Source organism: Cimex lectularius, unplaced genomic scaffold (genome assembly GCF_000648675.2).
Source record: "Cimex lectularius strain Harlan isolate CLEC.00 unplaced genomic scaffold, Clec_2.1 scaffold3, whole genome shotgun sequence".
Classification (NCBI taxonomy): Eukaryota; Metazoa; Arthropoda; class Insecta; order Hemiptera; family Cimicidae; genus Cimex; species Cimex lectularius.
The window spans coordinates 1080608-1096758 of NW_019392688.1; the positions used below are offsets into that span (position 1 = coordinate 1080608).

The 16151-nt window shown below is 32.9% G+C and overlaps 2 protein-coding genes across 11 annotated transcripts; one reads left to right on the forward strand and one right to left on the reverse strand.

Annotated features, from left to right (window-relative positions):
* Positions 1-1055: 1055 nt before the first annotated feature.
* LOC106662296 (TWiK family of potassium channels protein 18-like) lies at positions 1056-4302 on the reverse strand. Of its 2 annotated transcripts, none has more exons than XM_014386291.2 (9): positions 3904-4302; positions 3619-3840; positions 2665-2774; positions 2374-2603; positions 2124-2307; positions 1859-2037; positions 1528-1800; positions 1381-1461; positions 1056-1253 (listed from the first exon to the last, which is right to left on the reverse strand). In XM_014386291.2, the coding sequence occupies exons 1-9, from the start codon at positions 3984-3986 to the stop codon at positions 1116-1118; spliced, it is 1500 nt and encodes a 499-aa protein (XP_014241777.1). In that variant the 5' UTR covers positions 3987-4302; the 3' UTR covers positions 1056-1115. The 2 variants fall into 2 exon arrangements, with proteins under 2 accessions (XP_014241777.1, XP_014241778.1); XM_014386292.1 differs by having other exon boundaries at positions 1096-1275.
* A 70-nt stretch (positions 4303-4372) lies between these two features.
* Positions 4373-15151, forward strand: LOC106662297 (TWiK family of potassium channels protein 18-like). Of its 9 annotated transcripts, none has more exons than XM_014386298.1 (15): positions 4578-4670; positions 4740-4813; positions 4859-4976; positions 5077-5215; positions 6370-6464; positions 9274-9333; positions 9401-9448; positions 10598-10666; positions 10749-10795; positions 10858-11087; positions 11164-11362; positions 11465-11643; positions 13519-13797; positions 13854-13934; positions 15010-15151. In XM_014386298.1, exons 5-15 carry the CDS (start codon positions 6394-6396, stop codon positions 15121-15123), a joined length of 1377 nt encoding a protein of 458 aa, XP_014241784.1. In that variant the 5' UTR covers positions 4578-4670; positions 4740-4813; positions 4859-4976; positions 5077-5215; positions 6370-6393; the 3' UTR covers positions 15124-15151. The 9 variants fall into 9 exon arrangements, with proteins under 9 accessions (XP_014241783.1, XP_014241784.1, XP_014241781.1 ...); XM_014386295.1 differs by having other exon boundaries at positions 4875-4976; XM_014386297.1 differs by lacking the exon at positions 5077-5215 and having other exon boundaries at positions 4373-4674; positions 4875-4976.
* The last annotated feature ends 1000 nt before the right edge of the window (positions 15152-16151 follow it).

Genomic DNA, 16151 nt, shown 5'->3' on the forward strand with positions numbered 1-16151 from the left:
AATTTTGAATTTTTAAAACAGGACTCATCGTTGATGTAAATTAAAAACAAAATTGAACCAAAGTGAGATCCTAGGGGGACAACAGATGTTGCTGTAAACTTTACCTTAAAATTTCAATTGGAGAGATAGGATCAAATACAAGCCAAAAAAACTACCACCAAACCCAAACTGTTGAGCATTACCCAAAAGCAATCCATGGTCAACTATATTGATAGGTTTAGCAATATCCCCATATACTGTGTCCACCATTCTCAATGGAATTCAAAATGATTTCCTCATAAGTTAATAGGTAAGTTCCTCATAAGTGTCCATTCAAAAACCCGTGATGCTCATCAATTAGAAATGGCTTAGAGAAGCCCTTGACCTGGTCAGTAATAATAGATGCGAGAACCTTTAGCATTACATTTAAGTTACGTACAGGGTGACAATTATGAATATTGCTCTGATCACTTCTTAAAAATTGGAACAATGTCCGTTTCTCTCCAATGCTCCGGTACCGTACCTACATCCAAGGATTTCCTTAATAGGAGGAAGAGAGATTAAGCTAGGGAATGAACACAATTTCTTAATATAATAGGAGGAACATCATCATGTCCTTTACAGGGGACGACTTTAGAGCAACGAGTTTATTTACAGCCATGATTTCTTTAAGAAGTATCCTGCTTAGATAATGAGGGTTGGAAGGAATTACATTAGAGTTTGAGAAATTCGAAGACAGTTTTTAAAAATATCATAAAAAAAATTTCAGATACCTGAGAGTTTCATCTGTTCTTATATCACCATCCTTCATAGAAAAGGGGTATCCTTTAGTGTATCTTTTCTTGTTGATGAAAGACTAGAAAGATCTGACCTGGGCACAATTTTAATAAAAGCACGATTCTCAAAATCTGTGACCACTAATTCAATACACACATAACAATGGTGATTTGACTCGCAGCTGTGTTGATATTTCACTAGTGTTCACTTATGACTTAAGGTCAAAACATTTTAGATGTAGTGTGTAAAAGTTAAACATTAGAAAACACTTAATTCTTTGTTTATTTAAGTTATAATTACAATAAAATTAATTTGAAAATATTAATGTGTAGTTTAAGTTTGGTGGTAATATTGACAATTTATTTATCTTCTTCGTCTTCTTCTTCTTCATCTTTCTTCTTCTCTACTCCCAGCTGTGACTGATCTAGGTCCAACTCCCATCCAGAAGCTGCTCCTACTTTTGAAGTAGCTTCAACAAGTGTTTTTGCAAGATGTTGCTACAGAGAATTAAAACACAGGCTTTTATAAACATGAGTTAACTTAATCTTCCCAAATTTTATGTTAAAATCCTTAAACCTAAATGGTTTAGCTTTCACCATTTAAAAAATTAATTTGTTTACATACCCTTACTACAGCTACACACATTGATGCAAGTGAGAGTCCAATTGTCAAAAACAAGATACAAACCATTAATTTATCAGCATTCTGGAATTTGAAACAGTTTTACATAATAAATACAATATACTTGTCATTTCAAGAAAGTCTGCTTACCTGGGGCACTAAATCACCAAATCCCACAGTGGTCAATGAAACAAACACAAAATAAAAAGAAGCAATGAATTCGTATCCCTCCCATTCAGCAAATAGAATGGCCCCAAGGAACAGGTAAGCAATAAGAATTAATATTGCTAAAGTTACAGGCAAATCAAAACGGTCATCAATTTCAAAATCAATTGATACTCTTTTTATTTCAGGGTCTTGCATAAAATATGGGTCTTCGGTGTTTGCAAGTCTTGAAATTGATCTTTTGATCATTATTTTCCCCTAATATGTTATAAATCTGATAAATGTTATTTATTGTTACACAAAAACAAGAACATACCCTTTGAATTGTTTTGGAATGGTATGTTTTCAATGAAAGCAACCAGATCAGTTTACATGTACGAGTCATTGCTTTACCTAGATCTGCCATTATTATTAAAAACAAAGGAATGCCTATTATAGCATAAATTATGACAACAATTCTTCCCAGTAGTGTTGAAGGGGACATGTGACCAAAACCTACAAAAATTAATAAATGAATTTAAAATAATAAAAAAAAAATTTAATTGTTCGGTACAATTGTATATTTTACTTGTAAGCCTTACCTATTGTTGTGTAAACCGTGAAACAGAAAAAAAATGCACTCCAAAAGCCCCAATTAAGCTCATCTTTTCCACGTTCATTAGCACTATTTGAACCTAAATTATCAAAAACTGAGATCTCATAATCTTTTAATGCTTGTCTTAGTACCTGATCTCCGTCTTCACGTGACATTTTTTTAGTTTGTATCTGATAAAATTAGCATTGTTATATTATTATTACATATCTGGCCCTCCAATGGTTTTAATTAATTACTTCTTTAATAAGAGAAGTTAATGATTCCCTTTCACCAAAAGGATCTCCCTCGACTAATTCATCGTCATTTCCTTCAATTATATGGAACATATAAGCCCCAAGTACTGTGTAAAGGAAAAGTGCAATCACAAGAAATATGTGTGCCAACCAGGTTTTTGTGTATTGGGCAATCTTGTAGCTAATCGTCATTAGTAGTCTTTGTTTCCAAGTCAGTCCTTGTTCCCTCAATTCTGCAAACAATGAGATCTCGCATGAAAATATGTATTTTCACATTATTCAACATTACCATACTGTGCATGTATGCTCTTTCTTCTGCTTTTTTCTCTTCTTTTAGCCTTTTCTTTTCCTCTTTAGGTGTCAATTGTCGCTTTGGTATTGGTGGTAATGCAAATAAATCAGTTCTATATTAAAATATTTCTTAACTTGCTTATTATAAAAGCAAATTACATTAAATTATAGTATAACTATTTTATTTCCATTATTGGTTATCTAAAGGATAACTAAATAATTGTCAACCTTTGGAGCTTCACTTATTTCAGTTTAACAACAATCTTGTTTGTACAAAAAAGTATGAAGTATTCTACAACTTTATATCAGAGTAGTAAATAACAAAGTTGTTTATAATAAACTGTTCAAAAATAAAAGAGATATTGCCAATTTCGTGGTATTTATTTTTCCTATATTTTTTATTTTATTTTTATTATAAATTGTATTAAAATTTATTGCCACACCCACCACAGGAATCTAGACAACTGAGGTGCTCGAGTTTAGAATATATCTCTTACAAGAGTACGATAGAGGACCTGACAAGAACAGCAGTAAAGTTGGCAAAGCACCCATTGTCTCAAATCATCCAAGCACATATGATTGTGCAATTTATTGACACAGCATGGCAAGAGTGTACACATATTGACGTATAAATATGGCTGACTTTTGCCAAATTATATTCTTTTTGCATAATAAACAAATTTGTATATACCAACTTTTAATTATGCACATACTTAATTATACACATTTTTTCAAAATGACAAATTGTGTATAATTAATTGAAAATTTGTATATGTTATATTTATTTGTTTAAAACTTGGGTTAATTTTTTTTTCAACAATGTTAATCATCACTGATAGACAAGTAAATTTATTATGTTTTAGTTGTCTATATTTTTAATTGACACGTTTCACATAAAAGCTTAGAGTTGTTCTACAAGAAGAAATAAAAAAAGAATAGAGAACATTGTTGTCATACGTGGGAATGTCGTAATCATCCCAGTCGTCATCCTCAAACCACTTTGTGCCATCCCACCGCTTTCCTTTCATCCAGAAATCATAGTGTCCTTGGTTACTGGGATCTCTTTTAAAATTTGATGGCCAAAATAAACCAAACCAATTTTTATAGGTCTTTTTCGACTCTGCTTTGAATGGGAAATGCCTTGGAAACACATCTGATGAGCTTGTCACTGTCGTAGTACTGTAAGTGAAAAACAATTAGTTTTTATTTTCCTGTAAGTAGTCGGAATGAGAAAGAGTTCACCATTGCTCTTTAATTGTGCTTAAGCTTTCTGATCTTGAGCTCGTACTACTGGTTTGTAGGTAGAGTCTGCCTCGAGTAGTCATCTTTCCCTCGTGACAAATCTTAGAGCTGTTCTATAAACTGGTGAAGGTCATAAGTGAAATTTGTATATTGTTGAAAAATGTGGGTGCACATAAACACCCACAACCATGCTCCTCTTTCATCCTGCACTTTTTTTTTCTTTTTTTTTTTTTGTATGTCAAGATATCAACCCATATTATGATGAAAGTAGAATTTCCTTTTCTTCATTTTGCAAAGAGTACACTGGATTTTCGTACAGTTCTATTTATTCCTTAGATTTTTTCGTTTTCAAGGGTACAATCCAATTTTGTCGAATTGTAAAACGTACAAACGTACTTTATAGAATAGTCTGATTATTTTTCCGACCCAGATGGTCGGCAATCGTATTTGAAAATTTGTCCAATTTTCAAGTTAATCAACATTCAATTTAATCATGAAAGCCCCAAAAGATGATATACGCAAATCCGGGAAAATGGCGATTTCCGATGTTGCATAAAGTCTATTGCCGTTTTTTGGAAATTTTAATGTTTTTGTTTGGATAAAAACTTTTGAATCGGTTTTAAAAAAAAAACACCTTTTTTCCTATCATTCCAATATTTTGCTCATATGTTGCCTTATTTTGAACGTTTATGATCGCTCGTCGGAACATAACAAAGTTAAAAATTGTGATTTCGGTCTCAATCAAAGGGCTGTGACATAACGAACGCGTAAGTGCGTTATTAACTTATTTGTTAATCAAATACTGTTCATTTTTGACCATTTGTGCCTTTTTCTAGGTCTATGTGTACAAAATGATAAAAGAAACACTTATAGTTATGAATACTACTAAAAAAGACGTTAAATTTAGAAGGTACAATTTGATACATACAAAAACAAAGTTAAAGACTATTTGAAGACAAAATTTTTTTCAGAGAAGCTACTGTATAATTATAATAGATGCACCTATAATGTTATGAAAAGGGACCAATTCATCTACTATTGGTTATAAAGGCTTAGGAATTATTTGTTATAAGGTATAGTAATTTCATAAAATGAACAATATGTTTAATGTTTAGCCATTTGTTTATTACTGATCATTTTGATCTGCCTATTCTTGCTGTTTGGGTTTGTCAGATGCGTTTTGGCGTTTCACCATCTTCAGTACTGGACCTGCATGAATTGTTTGTAGTCAAGATCCTTTTCTACAGTCGATAAACTTGACTACATAAAGAAATCACAAAGAAGAGACACTAAGAAAGTTTTATTTTAAATTGTTAGCTCAATTAATTATATACAGCAATTTTTATTTTCGGTTTAAAATGTTAGATGTATTGACCACTCTTTTACTCAAAAATAATCTGGATCTGGGTATGGTCTGGATGAAAAAATAAATTTAATTGTTACTGCCAAGTTATCGACCTATTTTAACGTCAGCATCAGGGCGAAACAATCTTGAATATGTCTACAAATTGACATATAGATTGTTTCCAATTTCTGTGAAGACCAACTCAGTACTAACATTGCCAAGGATTGTAACCTTATTGCTTCTTAATATCGTAGTTTCAATTGTAATACCATTTTTATTTTAACCATTTTCAATGCCATATCAAGGGGAATTTTGTTTAGTCAAGATAAGGTAAAGAAATTTCACTACATATGGAAATCACCCAGAATGACAGATGTCTCAATGCTGAAACATGTCTGACAGACCAAACAGTGAGGGTAGTCAGGAATGGCCAGTAGCAACCAAATTATATATTTTAAATCAATTTAAACTACTAAACTTGAAATGTTCAGCATTCATTCAAAAGTAGTTATTTTATTTTGTTTTTTCAAAAATTTAACCCAAACATTTTTAATGTATTTGTATCGTATACAAGAACCGTAAGTAATTCACAAAGGTAAAATAAAAATTGAGAGATTTCCTCCTGTGGTCTGCTGGGTGATAAACCTGTAGTTTTACAGTTATCTATCTTGTTTGCCTACCCTCGCTGAATTTTGTCAGTCAGACGTGTTTCAGCATTTTACTATGTTCAGTGTTTTGGTGATTTCTGTGGAGTCCTTGGATAGTCAATGGACTGCACAGAAATCACCTAAGCACTGAAGATGTTGAAATGCCAAAACACTGACTGACAAAATTCAGCAAAGATATTCAGACCAAGATGATAGGTAACTATAAAAACAAATAATATGACATATTAGAATATCAGTGTGATTTTATTGTCTTTATACTTTCCTTTTAAAACTGTTCAAATACCAGGCCCAAATAAGCGTGAAACTTAAATAAAAAATAAAATAATAAAACGAGTAATTTTTTCAACCATATGTACTAACATGCATGTTTTTACTGAAGTCTTCAAATTTTATGATTTGTAATTTTTTTTTACAATGAAATAAGTAGAACAGTATTGTGGTGTTTTGTTATAGAGATGAAATTTTGGGCAAAAGCAAATGTCGAGGGTAACACCTTCTGAGCACAGGTCCAAAGGATTACTCAACAGGAACCAACATGGGCCATGGAGGTAATAAACCTATGAGTTATTAGCTGAATTTAATTATGGGTAGAAGAGACATAAAAGAAACGTTTATTTTAAATTGTTAGTTCAGTTAATTTTATGCAGCAATTAAGTCTTGTTTTTTAACTGCGGGTTGCTATTACTCCTGTTTTACTATCTCTATCATCCTACTACTACTTTGGACAGTGGTGTTAAATAATACAATTTTTTTCCAAGAACATCTTCCAGTCGATAAAAATGATTTGAGGTTGGGTGAGTACATTAATTCACTTTTTGGAAAAAATAGTTCTACTCACAAACTAATTCTGTCATACCAAAAAATTATTGTTCAGTTTGGTCCTGAATTCAGCTCAAATCAGATAAAACACTGGCTGATTTTTATGGTTTGTATCCATTAAAAAATAAATTTGTTAATAAATACAGAATACTGCATACCAAATCCCATATATCATTTATTGAGCCCTTGAAGCAATCTGTGTTTCAATGGTATTTTTAAAAATCAAAAACTTGAAATCAGCTATTAATTTCTTCAACTTTTAAAATAAACATTTTCTAACACTATATATGTTATGCAGGGTGAGCGACCAAGACCCGAGGGGTTAAATGCCTGGGTAGACTCGTACCCCATCCCTAAAAGGTCCAGGACTTGGTCGGCTCATGTGTCCTGCATAAACCTCTTGGACTTGTTCAGAAACCCCAAGATTTTGAACCATTTCATCTCGGGGAGTGATTTGGTGATGTCCTCTCCTACAAAGATTTCAAATGTAGACTTAGCATACCTATCACACTCTGCGAGGTAGTGCCTTGCCGTTTCTTCTTTTATTTCACAGAAGTGGCAAAAGGGATCTGGTAGGATACCCATTACGAAGAGGTGTCTTCTCAGTGGGCAGTGGCCCGTCAGAATACCTATCAGCCTCCTAATTCCCTTCCTTGAGATAGAGAATAACCTTTTCGATTCTGCTGGCTTCATTGCCTTAACAAACTCTTTCGATTGCCTGAGTCTGGGGGATAAATTCCACTCCCTAAGGAATTGTTTCATGCCCCAGTTATTGATACTCTCTTTCGCTGTGCTCATAGAGTGAGGTACCGGTTGTGATCCAACGAACGCAGTATTAGAACCTTCTTTGGCTAGGCCATCTGCCTTTTCATTGCCATGGTGTCCTTTACACTCTCATGCACACATTCTATACATGTAAGTGGTGTCTGTTTGGAGATCTGCCTTGGAAGGAAAAATCGTGAAAAAAGAGAGAATCCAGAGACTATCCCTACTCCGAAAAGGTAATAGAACCAAAAGCAGATATGAGACCTATCTACCTGCATCTGCAAGATGATGTCTTTGGACATAGTCAAAACTGGATAGACCCGTTTCTTCACACATTTGATTCATCCAGGTATGATGTCAGCTGTGAATGTGGATCTGGATGAGGAATATGATTATGCAATATATACAGATGGAAGTAATGATGGGGAGAATGCATGTTGTGCGATCCTGATTACTTGTAAATGCAGGTATACATCTTCCTCTAATTGAAAAAATAAGAAAGAAGTAAACAAGTAAACTCACTCCAGCCTCAATACTGCATCTCCTTTAATGGCTCATATTTGGTATCCATGGCAATGGCACCATGCATTGGTGAAAACCGTATCCGAGACAGCATGGAAATAAGCTACCACCATTTTCCTATAGTGCACCTGCGAAGGAAGATGGTGGATTTAGCATGGTAACCCTCCACCTTCCCAACTGTGATCGAGAGGAGAGGTGCTATCTGACAAGGACAGGCAGGCTTCACCGGGTGCTTGAATGAGTGGAAGAAATAAAATAGTTTATTTCCAAGAGTTTGGCAATTTTCTTCTGGTTGTGCAGAGGACCTTTAGGAAATGTTCACAACAGAAGCAAAAAAGATGAAGATGTTGAGGGTTCCAGAGGAAAAAAACCACAGTGATTTTGAAAAAAAAATTGTTAATACAACCAAAATGTTTTTGGACTGCATACATACAATTTTTTTTTTTTGCATGGCTGGGAGAAGTGCACATTGGTGGGTTAGTTTTAGGAATAGTTATCTTTGGTACGTTAAGGGTAAGATACAAGTAGGTCAGATTAATTTTTACGTTAGGGACAGGTTAGGTTAGATTAGGTATGTTCTTTTAGCAGGTAAGTTATGGAGATCTGTGAGGTAGCTAGAGGTCTATTGGTGGACTTTTACACTACAGTCATCAAAATTGTGCTCAGTGATCTGTTAGCCATGACATATTTTTGATTTGTAATAATTATTGGCTGTGGGAAGGGAGGGGTTAGAGGTTCGAGAGGTTAAGGTGGAAATTGAACCCATGGCTGTGTGGTGTATGACAAACCCAGACTCTTCCCACTCACTCACCACAGTTTATTCTTATCTATAATCATTATTCAGAAATGAAACATTTTTTAACACATGATTTGCTGAAGTTGGAATTTATGATTATATTTCTATAATTCCTTTTCACAAAAAGAAGGAAATAGCAAGAAACAACGAACTAGAAATAACTTAAATTAGTTACGGTCAATTATTGAACATCCGAAGCCTTTTTCAAAATGTCATAGCAAATACATCTGTCCAAAACTTTGTTGTTTGATTTTTATCCTTAATTCAGACCAAACTGAAATATGTTATAAATGCTACTAAATCAGATGGTGTATGTTGAGGGTTGGCAATTAAGAACTGTACATAAAATATCGCCTTGATTCAAAGTAGTAGACAACAGCATACTATAATACTATAAATGAATTGGTTAAACTTAATATGAAAAGTCCGATATTGAATTTAGAACGTCCTTGTAGGTCATCTGATGACTCCATTTCAGAATCTTCAAGCAGAAAATGTATTTGCTCAGAAAGTGGGTACGTTCAAAAGCAGTCCCTATTATTAATTTTTAGATCCATTTCTGACAAAACTAAAATGTTTTAGAAAAGGAACTAAATCAGATGTTGGATGTAATTGCGTAGCAAGTACCGGGTAAGATCTGAATCATTTTTTAAACTTAAGAAGAAAAATTGCACAATGTTTATTAAAACGGGAGTAATACGCACAATTGATTGGGGCTCATTCAATTTTTTTTTAATTATTTATTAAGATTTACATAATACATCAGTTAAGTTGAATGATGTATGTACATTAATATTTTACTTGATATGGAAAAATAAGAATACAAAACAAAACTGAACTTGTTTAATAGTTGAAAAAGGTGATTCCACTCACAAACTGGTTTTGCAGTGGTACAAATTTCGAGCATTAATTGCTCATCACTCTACACAAGTTATCCGTAAAGAACATACTTGTAGATTATTTGCATAGTCTGATTACCACCTTTTCAACTATTGAATTAATACACTAACTACATTATAATGATTTTTTATTACATTTAATTATGACCCAGCTATGGCTGCAAATATTGTTCTAAACATTATGTACAAATTATAAGGAAATTGTGGGATATTTTGTGGTGATTGAGATCTGATGTGATGAACCTATAGTCAGTCATCAGATTACTGGTTTTTCTTTCAGATCCTCTTTTGTATTTTGCCATTTTTGGTGGTTATTTTGTGAAATTTTTTGCTGATTTCTAATTAGATATCTAATTTTACATTTAAATGTTTTAAAAGAGGAAATATGCCAAAATGCATCTGAAGGACAAAATCAATGACGATAGGCAGACTGGTGTGATCAGAGTTGACCAATCGATAATCATCACTCTTCTATTGGAAAAAATAAATTAAATAAAATCTTATTTTGTTCTTTAATAATAAAAATTCACAACTTTTTGGGCAATTAAAATGTATAAAAGTTAAAAAGATGCACTAATTTAATCTTGTTGTCCAAGATGAACAAACGTCAATTAATTATCTAACAGTTTAGTTTGCCTTGCTGTCATTAATTGATTAAAATGGCATAGTTTTGACAATTGTACCTTAATCCAATCATTTCATATTTATGTGTGATATATCAGAACACAACTAAATTAATTATTTTGTATCTATTACATTATTTTCTATCTCAATAAGATACGGTTTTTAGCAGGTAAATAAAAATACTGTACCTGCACAAGAAGATGTCGATAATTTTAACTATTAATGTTACAATTTCAATACTTATGTTTACTTTCAGTGATGATGATTCTCCAGACACTGATACCTCCCGTTCACAATCAAAGCAGGACTTAGATCCTCAACAAAGGTATTTGTTTGCTAAAGATGTGACCATTTTTTTTTTTTTTTTTTTTTTAAATACAAGTGTATATATTTTTTTTATTTTTTAGATATAGCAAACCTATTTTACCCAGTCATAGCCGTATCATGTCACAAGGTAAAGTAATAAGTTTAGTGTCATTTCCAGAAAGTGCATTACATAAATTATTTTTATTTCAGAAGCAAGATATCAAAGCCTAAAACCAGGTGAAAAAGTTTTGATTGTTCTCAACCAAACTGTCGGCCGCCTTTCACAAAGCTGGCTAACACATCTTATGCTTGTGATAGCACTAATATTATACACTTTGATTGGAGGACTCGTATTTAAACTCATCGAAGGCAATGATGAATCTAACGCTAAAAAAGATTTGTTTGAAGGAAGAATGAAGGCTGCTCATGAAATTCAAGATGTATTATTGTTTTTTATATTTAATTTAACTTTTGTAACGGTGTACTTGTTCAGAATAAAATATCACACATTATTAGGTATCTTCAAAATATACGTCTCTAGCAGGAGACAAAAAAGAGGAACATTCCAAGGAAGTTAAAAAAGTTCTACAAGAATATGAAAACAGTATACTTGACAATTATAATTACAATGGCAAAATGGATCGTGGGCAGGATGAGCTTAATTGGGCATATACGAGCTCAGTGTTTTTCTGCTTCACCGTGTACACAACGTTAGGTCAGGTATAAGATTGTAAACTTGGTCTCCTCATGGTTTAGTTTTATAGCATTTTATTCAATTTATTTTTATTTGATTGCTTTTTGGGTTTGTTCTATACAGGATATGGCCACCTTGCACCTGGAACAACACTCGGTAGGGTGGTTTTCATGCTTTATGCAATCATTGGAATTCCTCTCTTTTTAATTATTCTTACTGATTTCGGAAAACTTATGACACGTGGCCTGAAAAAGGTGTGGTGGTACGGTAGAAAGTTGTACTATTCCAATTTATGTCAACAAGTAAGCAATATAAAATATCCTTTTGTTATAAAATAGTATGAATAATAAAAGCTAACAAATTACCTTATGGTAATTAATCTTTATATGTAAAGTTTTGGTTGAAATGAAAAAGTTAGTGCCATGAGCAGGTTTCGAACCCACGACCTTCGGCTAAATACGCCGCTGCTGTACCACTTGACCAATCTGACTTCCAGTCGTGAAGTCGTTTTCATCTCAAGTATCTGACTTTGTCATTTCTACCAAAATCTTACATAAAAAGATTAATTAATTTAAAGAAGTAATTTGGTCAATAGACCACTAAATATAATGGATCCTATGGTAATTGTAACATTTTCCAATAAAGTTTTTCTTATTGATATACAGGTTTGGTGTTGGTTTATAATTTTCATTTGATGTTGCTTTTTGCTCATTACAGTTCTTATTCTCTTACTGTAGCACCCAGATTAATAGTTAATTTAAAGTGTATGTAAAATGTATATATAATTACATATACATACAGAATAATAATTTTGATTAAAAGATAATATTGGTTATGATTTAAAACAAATGTGATGTGAATTAAATTATTCTGCATGTGCACAAGCATACGTGCATACAGTGATCTAGAAAAAACATTAATTAGTTCTATGGAAATTAGAAATGGAATTTATTGTTGTTTGTAGCATGTATATGTTTTGGGGCTGTTACATTTTTGTTGCATGGTTAGGAAGGGAGGGTTGTATATCGATTGAGTTAGATTACATTATGAATAGTTAGGTTAAGTGTAATAATTCCCAAACCACGACTATCAATATGATCTTAACTAATTGTGGATTGTGCGGAAAATAGCTAAGCAAAGTAGGAAAAAGGGAGTCGCCTCTATGCCATGAATGCCGTACTAAGGATAACACATTGTTATGAGATATAAAAAATACAAATAAAAAAATACAATTTATCTTAACAGGAGTGAAAGAGGACAAAGTATTAAACCCTACTAACCTCTAGCAATGATAAGTATATAAAATATAAATTGTAAATATTAATTAAGTAAGCTGTACATATTAATTAAACAAACCATAAAAATAAATAAATCTAAAACAATTTATTGACCATTTAATGGAATTTTATTACTACAAATGGAAGAAAACTGCAGCTGCCTCAGCCTGCTAGGAAAATTTGGTATGCTATGGTATGCTTTAGGAGAAAGCACATCTGCAAGTGGTTTGCTTAGTTCAGAACTGAAAATTTTGATTTAGAGGATGACCATATTTGACTTCTTGCCTTAAATAACCTTAATAACCATAATTGAGTAATTAAATAACCTACACTCAATGACATAAAACATCGCATAGACACTTGATATATCTCATACAAGGGTTTCAACACATCCAAAATCCATATTAGATCCAAAGAAAGTAATGTGCATTTGGTAGAATGGAAGGGGGTATATATTATGAGCATACAATTGAAGCGATTAAAGTCAACAATTGACCAAAAACAATCGGCCTTGGCTTGATGGTTTTCCACCATATAATGCTCGCCCCAACATGTATTTGAAAACAGAAATTGTTGGAACATGGCTGGGATGTGGCCCTTGAAAAAAAAACGTGAGGACTTCAGAAAATATACAGAGGTGTTCATCGCCCAACAACCTAATTCCTGGGAAAAAATTACAAAAAAAAAATAAAATATATATATATATATATATTATTTACATTTACACCTAAAATTTAATAATGCCATACCCTAGATTGCATTGTCGATGCCGGGAATTATTATTACTATCAATTTTTAATGATCTTATTTAACTAGTTATTTGAACCATTTTGTTGATGATGGTGGAAATAAACCTCAAGAGGCTTTTGTTTTGTGCATGATTTTTTTTCTTTCTTTAAGGGGAAAGGCCAGCTTCAAAAAACTGTCAAAGTTATGACTGCAGAAGAAAGGACTGGCCGCGATTTCGATGAGGAGATAGTAATTAAAAAGGACGAAAAGAATTTTCAAGTAGATGAAAAGTTCAATGTTCCTGTAGAAGTTGCGGTGGCTATCTGGTTTATGTACATGATAATTGGATCTATTTGTTTCGCAGCATGGGAAAACTATGCTTTCTTTGAATCATTGTATTTTGTATTTATCTCTATGTCCACCATAGGCTTTGGGGACCTTGTACCACAGGTTTGTCATATGCACTTTTCCCCTTTAAAATTGTACATAATGCAATTCATTTTCAGAACTATTCAGCAATGATAGCAAGTATGTTTTTTTTGGGTGTGGGGCTCGCTATTGCTACAATGTGCCTACAAGTTTTCCGAGTGAGTCGTTTTTTTATTATTGTTACTTCTATCATGTACACCTACACATATTTTAAGCTAATTCTTAATAAAAATGTTTAATTTCCTTTTTGTCTCAACTATTTATGAGTGATAAATTATCTTCATTCTATATTTTTACATTTACAAATTAGACCAAGTGTGGTACTTCGGCCTCCTTTACAACTTAAATATCCCCTCCCTCTCACCTACTATCTCATCTTAAAGTTGTTCCCAATGGTTAGATGATTTAAACGGAGAATTGGCACCAATTTTACCCATTGTACCAATCAAAGCTGGTGTTCCAGAAGGAAGTAACCTAAGCCTAGTATTCTACACCATGTACACTGCTGACACACCCACACATCCAAACACACGACTCAACAACCTACACTGACAGAACCACAATCTTATCCTAGCATCATTCCTACAAGCAATCCTACATCCGAACCTCATTACTGATTGATGCACTCAGTGGCGAATCAGGTTAAACGAGCGAAAAAGTCAAAAAGTTAACTTTAATGCCACCAGTGCACATAAACAACAAGGTAATGCCACGATCCAATCAAGTTCCACTACCTTGGGCTTTACTTAAATAACTGACTTACATGGAACCCACATAAAGATTAACATGACAAGAACTTAACAAAATGGACTACTTAGACACTTAAAACAAACTGACAAAATCAACACTAAGCATACATAATAAACTAACCTCTTACAAAACACTCATCAGACTTATTTGGAATTATGAAATCATGAATTATGAAATGTGGGGGTCAACCAAATCTTCCAATATCCAATGAATTCAATCATCTTAATCTAAAGTTCTCCCCATATTCTCAATGCTTCCTTCTACTCAACAATACAATGATCCATAAAGACCTTAAAATCCCATTCATAAAGTATCTAATCCAAACATGCTTCCTCAATTTCCACTCTATCCCTTTACCCTAGCCCAATAGCCAAATTCTTTCCTCAATGTCCACCCATTACAATCCTCTATGCCATTTACAACAGTGATGACTTCTTGACCTTCTTATCTTAAAATGTACAAATTGTAAATTATTTATTCTAGGAGGAGCTGATCAAGTCTTTAGCTGATGCAACTTCTAAGTTCGGAGAACAATATGGTGTTGATATTCAACTTAATACCCAAGAATTATTAGAAGAAAATGCTGACAAAAAGTAAACAAGTGAACACTAAAGAAAAAATATTGGTTGGAAACATTTGATTTCCTAATTTATGTATTTTATTAATGTAAATAAAGATCAAAAACCAAAAGCATTTTTATAGATAATTGTGAACACCCAAAACGCCTACCAAAATACTCTATCAATCTCTGGTGCGCAGTCACCTAGAGTATGCCAGTGTTGTTTGGTCACCGAGTTCTTTAGATGGGTCTTACATAATAGAAAGGGTACAGAGAAAGGCCACGAAATACTTGTATTACAAATTATGCAATCACAGGAACTACCATCATGGCTCCTATGAAGCCAGACTTGTTCTCATAGGCCTGGATTCTCTGGAGGATAGAAGAATTTTAGCTTCTGTTGTGTTTCTGTGGAAGATCCTAAATAATTTTATTGATTCCCCGGAGATATTATCTTGTATTGGCTTTAGGGTTCCTCAGCGTCAACTTATGGTACTTCACGGCACAGGACCAAATATGGGTTACATTCTTCAATCTCCACAGATGTACATTACTTAAATAAATTTTCTATCAGTGCGGACCCCTTCTCCTCGTCTCTTCAGATCTTTTTTTTTTAAATTAAGCATGCTTTAAAATGTAATTGAGGGTTTATTTATTACTTTTGTTGTGCTATTTATTAATCTTTTTATAATATTGATTTTTTGTTAAAAGTGTAAGCGCTTCTTTGCTGTTATTTTTATTGCCATTATTTTTATATCCTTTTTTAGTATTTTATATCATAATGATTGTTTTGTTGTGTTGCTTGACTGTCCTATGCTTGGGTACCTGACCTGTTTGGACTGTAAATAAAACAAACAAAAAATATATGTTTAGCCATTTGTTTATTACTGATGTTTGCCCTGCCTATTCTTGCCGTTTTGGCCTGTCATATGCTTTTGGTGTTTTACAATCTTCAGTACTGAGCATGTATTGTGTGTAATCAAGATCGTTTAGATAAACTTGACTATGTTAAGAAGAAATCACAAAGAAGAGACACTTTTAAAAGTTTTATTTTAAACCATTAGCT

What these genes read in the sequence shown, in the direction of transcription:
- LOC106662297 (XM_014386297.1), top strand. Translation starts at nt 6,394, where the DNA reads ATGTCGAGGGTAACACCTTCTGAGCACAGGTCCAAAGGATTACTCAAC. An exon ending in AACCAACATGGGCCATGGAG is followed by an intron (nt 6,465 to 9,273) that starts GTAATAAACCTA and finishes ACGTCCTTGTAG; the next exon opens with GTCATCTGATGACTCCATTT. An exon ending in AATTGCGTAGCAAGTACCGG is followed by an intron (nt 9,449 to 10,597) that starts GTAAGATCTGAA and finishes GTTTACTTTCAG; the next exon opens with TGATGATGATTCTCCAGACA.
- LOC106662296 (XM_014386291.2), bottom strand. Translation starts at nt 3,986, where the DNA reads ATGACTACTCGAGGCAGACTCTACCTACAAACCAGTAGTACGAGCTCA. An exon ending in TAACTTCTCTTATTAAAGAA is followed by an intron (nt 2,308 to 2,373) that starts GTAATTAATTAA and finishes TAATTTTATCAG; the next exon opens with ATACAAACTAAAAAAATGTC. An exon ending in ATTCCAAAACAATTCAAAGG is followed by an intron (nt 1,801 to 1,858) that starts GTATGTTCTTGT and finishes ATAACATATTAG; the next exon opens with GGGAAAATAATGATCAAAAG.